Source organism: Serinus canaria, chromosome 3, assembly GCF_022539315.1.
Source record: "Serinus canaria isolate serCan28SL12 chromosome 3, serCan2020, whole genome shotgun sequence".
NCBI lineage: Eukaryota > Metazoa > Chordata > Aves > Passeriformes > Fringillidae > Serinus > Serinus canaria.
The window spans coordinates 27,665,770-27,675,663 of NC_066316.1; the positions used below are offsets into that span (position 1 = coordinate 27,665,770).

The window sequence follows — 9,894 nt, forward strand, 5'->3', positions numbered from 1 at the left end:
GCTGGGGAAAGATCCAGCACTGGCACTGGAGGCATACCTAAGAAAGCAGAAGTTCCCTGTTCCTCAGCCACAGCACACTGTGGACGTTCAGATTAATTTGGTGTCCAATTCTTAAGCCTAGACATTCCCCAGCTATCTGCAGCAACATCTTGTTAGGTGCAACAAAACATAGGCACCTGCTTACTACCAAAATAAAGGCAGAGTTTTTACTCCCCTGGGGCAATGGGAGCACTTAACAGCTGCCCTACCCTCTTAAAAACATTTGCTAGAAGTTAGCATGTATTCCCTGGCACAGGAGAGGCAAGTTCTCAAGCCTCCTTAGCCTGAGAACACTTAAACCCAGGACTTCTGCTTCCCAAAGCTTGTCCCTTGACTCTGTCCCTGCTGTCAGAATTGTTTCTGAGTAATGACAAATTATTCAATGTGAAATGTATTAGCAGCCAATGGAGCACAGCTACTGCTTTCTAGTCAAGTGCTTTAGCCAGCAGGTCACCTGCCACTCTTCAACATCCTGCATGTGTGTTACATGCCTTTTCTCTCTTTGCTGATGGTTATCAGTTTCAATTCTGCACAGATTTTAAAACACTTGGATATATTTGGCTGAATCTCACTAATTTCAACAAGGCTTTCTGCCAGGGAAGCCAGTACAGTGCAGAATTGTATAACCTTATGTTATAAATTATGTGTTCTAAATTGTTATTTATGATTAGTTTGGGACCTTCTTTTGGTGCGTATTTTTACAGATGACACCATGAGCCTGAGTCGTAGTTGAATCTCCTGTGTTCCCTATTGCAACATTACTGTGACAACTGCTAAGATCAGGGCTGGGAGAAATCTCTCCTTCCCTAGGAAAAGAGACTGTGAAACAAATACTGGATTTAGTTACTCTCAGATACATGGTTGAGGCATCCTGTTAGGTTTCCTTGCTTTCTGCTTCATCTCCATGTCGGTCTCAGCAAAGGAAGAACTGTCTAGAGAATATTCAGCATGCAGCAGATGATTCTGCTTTGCATGAAGCTTAAGTGACGACAATCCAACAAGGCAGAAAAACTCTTCATTCTCCCTAGGCTTGTATGAGCCTCCCTGTGAAGAGATCAGAGCCTCCTGGTTTGAAATGCTGCCTTAGGGTTTGCTTTTTATGTCAATAAATGTTTTATCACATTTAAGCTTCAAACACAGTAGAAACATCCCTGCTAACATTTGATGAACTCAATAGAGACAGCAAGCCTGAGCAGAAGGCAGTGTGCAGCATGGCACAATGCTTCCCTTCTGCAGGGCAGGGGGTGCCTTGGCCTCACAGGGGGCCTGGGCAAGATGCTGCCTTTGCAATTATTCACTGCCTTGGAAAACACTCTGGCAAGCTAAGGGTGGGGGGGGAATGTCCCTCTTTTCAGGACTTCACCACTTTTGGTCTTTTCTTTCTTCTGCTTTTTCTTCTCTCCCTGCAAGCTCACTGTGATTGATAAAGCATATCCATGTGCCCAGGTCTCTGGTGGGCTTTAGTTGTTGCTGTTTTCACACTCAGGTAGTCTGTCTCTCCTGATACCTCCTTGCAGTCTCATTTCTTCCCTTTCCTCACACTCCTCTGTAGCACAAAAAGAGGCTGTAGTGAAGTTAAAGCAGCAAAGGCTCGGCTGCCTTTTGGTGCCTGCAGTACCGGAGCTGAAGTCTCCAGGCTGAGCCTACCGATTTAAAAGCCACGGGCAGTGTACAAGTCCTACAAATCATGATGCAGTCTCAGGTTTTTTGCTTTTCCTGGTGCTTGCCAGTTGCCCCCCACCAGTGCCGTTCCTTCGTTTCTCCTTTCCACATTCTGTGTTTTGCAGTGGCCCTGCCTGCCTTCCCTCTCCTCCCTTCTCCTTCCCCTCCTCTGCTTTATCAAATGCAGCACTTCAGCGTCACTGACTGACAGGGGATGCAGCAGCTTGGGCAGAGGAGATGGAGGGGGGGAAGGAAGAGGAGGAAAAGCTGCTCTCAACAAAGGAGGCAGCAGAAACACTGAAAGACAAGCTTTCTCCCAGAGTCAATCCCAGTCATCCTTTGTTAGGGCAACAAATTATGATGTGGCCTCTAACTCAGTTCAGTGAGAGGACCCTGACTGCTCCCTGTACTCCTACAGTGTCTTCTCAGAAACAGAGCTCAAATGTATAGCTCAGGTTCACCATAACCTGGGCTGATTCAGCAAAATGGGTGATCAGCTACTCCACGCTGCCAGGCACTGCGTGACTAAGTGACAGCGCAACAAAAACTCACTTCATTGCTCACAACTAAAAAAAAATCCTGGCTCTTCAGAGATGTAAAGGTCGTGAATGTCAGGGGAAAGAATCACAGAGCAATTGGCTGCTTATATGTGTTTCTTTATTCTAGGAGACCTAGGATTTCCGGGGTTAATCTTTGCCATTTTCTAAAAGGACACTGATATTTCATGGTTAATGCAAGAGATTTTGCTTACAACTTGCTCTGATTGCTAAATAATTACAGAAGCGTGTGCTGCCCTGTAGCAGTGCAGATTTTTCTGTTACATAGACTGTTATCTCCAAATGCCAAGTGCATCTTGAAAGGCTTTTTGTAGGGTTCCGCTGAATAAGCACACTTCTGAATGATCACTTTTCTGCAGCATGCCCTGCTTTTGCCAGCTGCTGATTACCCTCCTACTAACCACAAGGGACATGTCCATGTTACAGATTGGAGTAAACAGTAAGGATACTGCATTTACCTTGAAATTAATTAAATAATGCACTTAAGGAAGCCCAGCAGCAAAGTCTGATTAATTCTGGAAACTTCTTGGGGTATTCAGACAATAATAGGCAGAAATGCTGTGCTAAATGGAGACAAGCATCAGAAATAACCTCACTTTGGAATTAGAGTCTTATGCAAAGAGACAGTGAGAATTTGCATTTAATGTGATTATTAAAATCCACTTGTAAAGGATAGAGTCTAGTCCACCTATACAAATTCTCCAGAAATGAGATGACCTTGCAAATACAACAAAAAGCAACCTTCCAGGAATGAAATGAAGTGTTTTTCTGGACATGTCTTTCCAATACAAGCCCTAAAGGAAAGAATGAGCTAATCTGTGCCACCTATTTGGAAGGAGACAACTCCCTGCAGCTCATACAGGTGTTTGAACTAAACATTTGCAAAGGAAGTTTTGATTTTCTTTACTAAAAATAAACTCAGCTTGTACATGAGGCTTATTTTGTAGTCTTCCATAATGTCTTTCCTGCACTATTTTCTGGGAATTTTAAGAGCTAACATTTGAAGAGGTTTTGTCAAACCCTAAGGAAATAAAGGCACAGGTAGAAATTTCATGACCTTCTAGAAGTGGGACTTCAAGTATGGCTTATGTTCTTTATTAGTGAAAATTGAGCGTTTTCTTTATTAGTGAAAATTGAAAATAAGTCACTTTTTTCTCATCTAACTTAAATTGAAATATGGCTCTCCTATTCTAAAACAAAAATAGCCTCACTCAAGTATCAGTTACTAAGTATCACATCACTGAAGGCAAGGGAGTCCAGCCCAGTGTCACCATAGAAGTGGTTTAGGTTTTGTTTGTTTTGCATGCAGACGAGGTCAAAAATACTTTTGAAAAAGCTTCCCATAGGCACCCTCTGTTCCCTGAAATTAAAAACCATCAATTCAGGAGTCCAGCTGTCAGCATAAGGCACACTAAATCAGCAGACCAGATTCGCTGTCCCCTCTCAGCCTTCGTCCCCTGCTAGACTGTCCCGGTCGCGCCGTGCGGAGCCCTTCACCTCAGCTGAGCTTCTGCCAGAGCTCTCAGCCCTGTCTCTTACAGTCTGGCTTGAGCTCTGCCCTCAGCATTCTGCCTGTGTTTACAAGAGCCAAGGTACATCTTTAGACCTTAAGAAGAAATCAAATTGATTTGTGGAGGTTACCCTCAGACCTTCTCGAGTGAGTGAGTGAGTGAGTGAGTCAGTCAGTCAGTCAGTCAGTTCTCACCCCAGCACTGTGCAGCTGTGTTGGTGCAAGCAGGACATGAAATGCCTGTGTGTGTGGCTCACAAGGGGCTGGGCTGCCCAGAGGAGTTTGAGGGAAAAATTATTCCCACTCACCTTTTGAGTTGGTTTGGGATTTTTTTACTATTTATAATATGCTTGAGTTTTAAAAATAAGCCTGTCCTCGTTGCTCCTTAGAGTCTGACTCAGTACCAACACCACTGACAGAGAGAGCCATACTTAGAGGTACTTGTCATCTTTGGGAGGAAAATCACTGGGCAAAACGAGATGTGCCAGTGTTAGCCAGGAGGTGGCAGAGGAGTCAGGCTACCTTATACACCAGTTTCTGCATTGTTTTGGCAAAAAGACAAATAGAAACTGAGGAAAGACAACAAACCCAGTCCCACCCTCCATCTTCAGGAATAAGAGGATGAAACCCTTAATCACATTCCTGCTTGTATTTATACTAATTGCTCCTCTTCCTGAGATCTGACTTTATGAAATTATGCATGCACACCAAGCAGATGAGTTTCCATAGAAACTCAGGAGCTGAACTTTCATTAGAAAAATCTTCTTAAAAAAAAATCTTCCAGATAAAAATGCAAATTGCCTGTCAGTGGGTGGCTTTCTGAATTTAGATATAATTTTTTTCTTTTGCACTGTAGGCAGATTCCAGCTGGACCTACATAGCAACAACATGCAGGCATTGTTTATAGCAAGCCAGACTCCATGGGGAAATGAGAAATTCAGTAGCAAGGAGAAGCTCTCAAGTGCAAATACCTCAGAGAAACAAAAACTCAAGTGCTCAGTGCTGCATCTTCCTGAGGCTTTGAGGTTTGTTCAGCCTCCAGCTCTCAAAATGCTTGTGGTTTGCAAGGAGTGGTGTGGGGAGGAGGGGAGAGAGGAAATGCAAAACCAGAAACTCTCCTGCACGCAGAATTAATGATGTTCAACCTGTCCTTTAAACATCAGCAGCGTATTTGTGCCGCTTCAGTTAAGCCTCGCTAAAAGGCTGACACCATCTGTCACAGCTCACTCTGGGCAGAGGACTGGCTCTGTGCTGGGCTGGAGAGCCTTGGCAGACCTGGCTTGGCCAAACCCCAGCCTCCACCTGGGCTGAGGCCTGGAGCCCAGGGTCATGTGCCCACGCTGCGTGGACGTCCAGGCATGCGTGCAGGAAGACGGCATGGGGCTGTTCCTCATCTGAAGGGGGAAGCAGGATGGTGGCATGCCTGGGAAGGGCCACAGGCCTGGGCAGCATTTGGCACCAACAGTTGTGATGCAAGCAAGGAGGAGGTGAAAATCTCAAACTACTTTAGCAAATGTTTCCTCCAAAAGCAGAGCAGTTTTTCATCTGTGCAGTATATTGCAGCATCAACAGGAGGCCTTCCCCTGGCTTTGGGGAGCCTGGAATAGCTCTCTCTGAGGGTTCACAGATGTTTTCTCAGCCAAACTGGCGAGCTTGAAAGCACTGAATACCAAAGAGGAAATTTTTACCTGAGCTGCACTTCCTGGTGGGCAGGCAGAGCAGCTGGGTGTGCAGAGCACAGTGCTCCTCCTGGGCCTCCAGCACAGGCACAGCAAAGCCTGGGGAGCCACGGCAGGGAAGCCACACCAGGCTGTGGTTCTTGACCAGCAAGGGTGCTGGGGCATGCGAGGGAGCTGTGCTGCACGAGCAGTTTACGACGAGGTGGATTTCACTGCATGCATTGTTGAGAGGCGCGAGATGTCAGCCGGGCAGGGAATTCCCCTCCTCGTTGGAGAGGGATGACAGGCAGCAGCTGCTCGGGCTCGCTGGCTCCTGTGCCTCCAGGGCCAGCAGCCCTCGGAGAGCACTGAGAGGCTGGATGCTGCTTAGTGTCAGGGTGAGGACAGCGCTGCCTCCCCCGCCACCAGAGAGCACAGTCAGCTCTGCTCGGTCAGCACAACAGGAAGAGATTTTAGGAAGAGTGGGTTTGTGGTCGAGGACAAACTTGAGCTGAGATAACTCCTGTCTATTCTTGGCTCAGCAGCAGATTTGCTATGGCCACACTTCTTGCCCTTTCTATGCCTCATTATCCCTGTCAAGCTGGTGACTCAAATTATAATTGCACAAATTCCTTGCAGTCTGCCATTAGTGCCTGCAGTCATCTCCAGACAGCCACCTCCAGGGGAACCAGCCTCTCCCACCAGGGAACCTCTGGGCCACCTATGCCTGCGCTCAGGGGGATCCTAAGATTACACCCTGTTGTCTTGTCGTTTTCCTGCATAGAGAGGAACCTAAAGAAAGGACACCCCCACTGTACCTCTAAATGATCAGATCTGATACTGAGTTGATTATTCAGGTCAAGGTTATGGGCAAGAAGGAGGCAGTGAAGTTTTTCATAGCACCGCCAATATTTGATTAAATGGCTGTTTCTTAATATTTCTTTCAGGCAGTTTAATGTGTTTCTGTAGGTATTAGTACTATCACTGCCCTTAAGGATGCTGATGCACCCTGTGTTTAATGGTACTTTTGTAAAAGCAAACAAAACAAAATAGAGAAAAAAACCTTCACTATTTCTAATAAAAAAACCCCTTCACTATTCACTATTCTTTCATCAGAAATTTACTTGTTGTATGCACTAAAAGCAATTAGACAGATTAAAGATTAAGCTAATGCTTTTCCTCATATATATGCATCCACCTACTACGTTGTCCCAGGAAGAGCATGAAGTCAGGCAGTCATTTCATTCGCCAGCATTTCCATGGGTGAATGTGGGCAGAGGCCATGCAGAGCTTGGCAGGTGAATGGCAGTGCTGGCTGCTTCTTCCAGAGGCCACACCTGGATGAAGCTGGTGGAAAGTTCATCCTGGCGTGTGCACCTTCAGGAGGAAGCAAAGAAATGCCGTGGATATGTTGTGGCCTGCAAAGCCCATGTGACCATCTGGGCTCAGTGTGGTTGACTGCTGTGTAATTAACAGGGATCCTGGCTAATTAGGTGCTTTGTGGGTTCAGACACATCCATGAGAGCCCTATAGGAAAACATGTTCTTCTTAACACTTCTTTCATCCTCCCCCTCCCGTTCCTTCCAGATGGTTACACCCACTTGTGTCTTTTCTTACCCTAAGGACAGCTTTTTAAACAAGGTTCCTCCATCCTTCTCCTCCCCCACGCTGCTTTAGGATCTACACTGAAGTGCAGGAGGACAGAGCTGTTACATACAGCCTGCCCATAGAAGGCTGGGTGGAGACCACATCCCTCTGCCCCCTGTTTGTTGGGAAGAAAGATGTGAGTGTGGTCAGGATGCAGGAGATGAGAGACTTTACCTCAGCCTCAGCTGGGTGTTGCAGATGTGCAGGAATGAATTCAGAGACTGGCTGTAGTCAAACCTGTGTATATTTTCTGGGCAAGGAGAGAGGGATGCTTAAAGGGCCTGTAACCTTTCTTCTGTATAGCACCAGTAAACATTCTCCCAGTAACACACAGCAGGAGCACTTGCACAGCTGACTCTGAATCTGCTTTTTAAAAAAATTATTTTCACAGTTACTATTTAAAGAGCACATCACTATCAATAACCACAGAACTTAACAACTGGTCACTTTTATTCCTCAGAAATAGGTGGAGATGCCCCCTTCACAGGACTCCTGTGCCTGCTCTGAGAGGGCAGCTTGGTGGGAGCTTGAGGTGATCCATTTCTTCCTCTCTTCAGCGCTGTTGTTAACTGCTCATCACTTGTTTGTTGGCAGGGCCTGGTGCTGAGCCGACTTGGGCGGAGGGAGCTGGCCCAGAAAGTCCTCAGAGATGCCATCCGGATCCAGACCACCAGCCACACTGCCTGGAACAGCCTTGGAGAGGTCTTGCAGGCTCAGGGGAAAAACGAAGCAGCCATCGAATGTTTCCTTACTGCCCTGGACCTTGAATCCAGCAGTCCTGTCATTCCATTCACCGTCATACCCAGGGAGCTCTGAAGCTGCTCCCTGCAGCTAAGCACTTGCATTGCCTGGACAGACACCAAAACCAAGCAGATAAACAAAGAAAAAGCCCAAGAAAAAGTGCCATTGTAACCTGGAACTGGGCTAAGTAATTCCAGGACGGCACTCAGGTCTACAGGCTTAGCTTACACAAGCCAAACTGAAGAAGAATTTGCGACAGGCAGGAACAGAGAATGCCTTTTTCTTCCCAGGTGCCTGGCTAACCTCCTGTTCAAGTTAATAGCAAGGCTTATTTCAAAGTGCTGGTTCAAGGTGACTGTAGAAAGATTGTGCTAGGGTACAGCTGTTCAAAGCACTTGCACCTTTCAGTGTTGGTTGAAAATAGAACCCCCAAGCCCTGAACTGTAGCCCAGAAATGCTCTAAATAGGAGTAAATTCACCAACTAACTTGAGCAAGTTGTGTTTAAGTATGTGGCTGTCTCCCCACAGATCTGACAGGACAAGAATGACACTTGCACCAAATAGACATACAATATATGCTGTTTACAAAATTATTTCATCTATTTTGATAATCCTTTTTCCTGCCTTGCTTTTATATACTGTATATGCTCACTGTATTTAGTGTAGTACTTGCCTAGATCAATTTAAAATTAAATTTTAGTTTTAAATTAAAAATACTTTTTTAAAAATATAGCTGCTATTGCAGTATAACTCACAAAAGCAGTAAGACCAAAGACCAGATCAGTTCACACTTGAACTAGTATTAAAAACACATAAATATCTCCCCTTACATATTTATTGAAAGGCCTTACATGAAGTAACTAATTATAAGCTCTGAGCTTCATTCTTATTAATCACCTATTGCATCAGTTTAGCGAGGAATATAGTGTTTACCAGTATATAGTGACTGAACTCTGTGCTCTACCACGTTACCATTCCTGGCACAAACCATTTTCATGTCCATCTTTTGATGATGCAAAAGAAGGCAGCGGTCTTTTAAGAGAAAGCGTGCTGAAGGCAGTATGTGTGTATATGGACTGCTTCTTCCTTCAAACTAAATCCTTGGATTGTCCATAGAAATTCCACAGTAGAGGTACGGAGTTGAGCCTTCAATGGCATCATTTTGCATCTCCTATCAGGTGTAATAGTGAGGAGCTTCTGATCCACACAGCCTCCCCATGGCTGGCATGGCCAGGGAGGGGACACAGCTGGCACAGCCCCTGCTGAGCTGCTCCTTAGCTCTGTGTGACCTCCCCAGGGCCTTGGCAGTGAGGTGGAGCTGGACTGTGTTGTCGCATGAGAGCCAGCCCTGACCAGACCAGTCCCAAGATAAATATGATGCAACAATTTGCTGCACTTTTCTACAAAGAATAAAAAGAGGTTGGGGCTTTGCGCCCATTTTTGTCCAAAGATTTCTGACTATTTAGTAAGTAAGTTTGCACTAAAGCACACTTTGTACTATAATTCTGCCCAGTATTGTGATCCACAACTAGTTCACTCTGGAAATAATAATATCCTCAGGCAATAAATAAGATGGCGTTGTTTCTTACAGAGCCTGAGGCTCTGGCAGCAGACTTGAAGTCAGTGTTGTTTACAGTTATTTGGAAATCTGCAGGCTAATGGAGAGCTGGGCCCTTGTGCTGCTCCCAGCCCACACCATTGGAGAACTCCCGCCCCCAGCCTTCCCTCAAGATGCCTGCACCAAGGGAAGCACACTGCTCTCGGGTTCCTCGCAGCAGCCTGGTGCACTCCAGGACAATATTTTTATTTTTTCCCCTTAAATGATGCAGATGCAATAGCCCAGCTTATTTATCTGTTCACTGAGGGATTCCAGATCTGATGTAGGCTGATTTCACTCCAAGTGAAAGCAGCCCAGCTGTGAAAGGTGCTCAGCCCATGAGTCCTCTGGCTTTTCAGTGTCACACAGGCACCCAGAAGGACTTCTTTAGGCCTGGGGCAGGTTTCCAAGGAGATGGTGTTTCCCAACCACATTCCTTGTTTGCAATAGCACTAGCAGCAGAGGAGAGAGTAGGTGTTAAAG

General features: G+C 45.8%; 1 protein-coding gene across 1 annotated transcript in view; it reads left to right on the forward strand.

Annotated features, from left to right (window-relative positions):
* Nucleotides 1-9,265, forward strand: part of TTC7A (tetratricopeptide repeat domain 7A) — a 173,107-nt gene extending 163,842 nt beyond the window's left edge. The window contains exon 20 of the mRNA XM_030235497.2: nt 7,668-9,265. Coding sequence (XP_030091357.1) covers nt 7,668-7,889 — 222 coding nt within the window. The 3' untranslated portion in view covers nt 7,890-9,265. The remainder of the gene's footprint in view (nt 1-7,667) is intronic.
* The last annotated feature ends 629 nt before the right edge of the window (nt 9,266-9,894 follow it).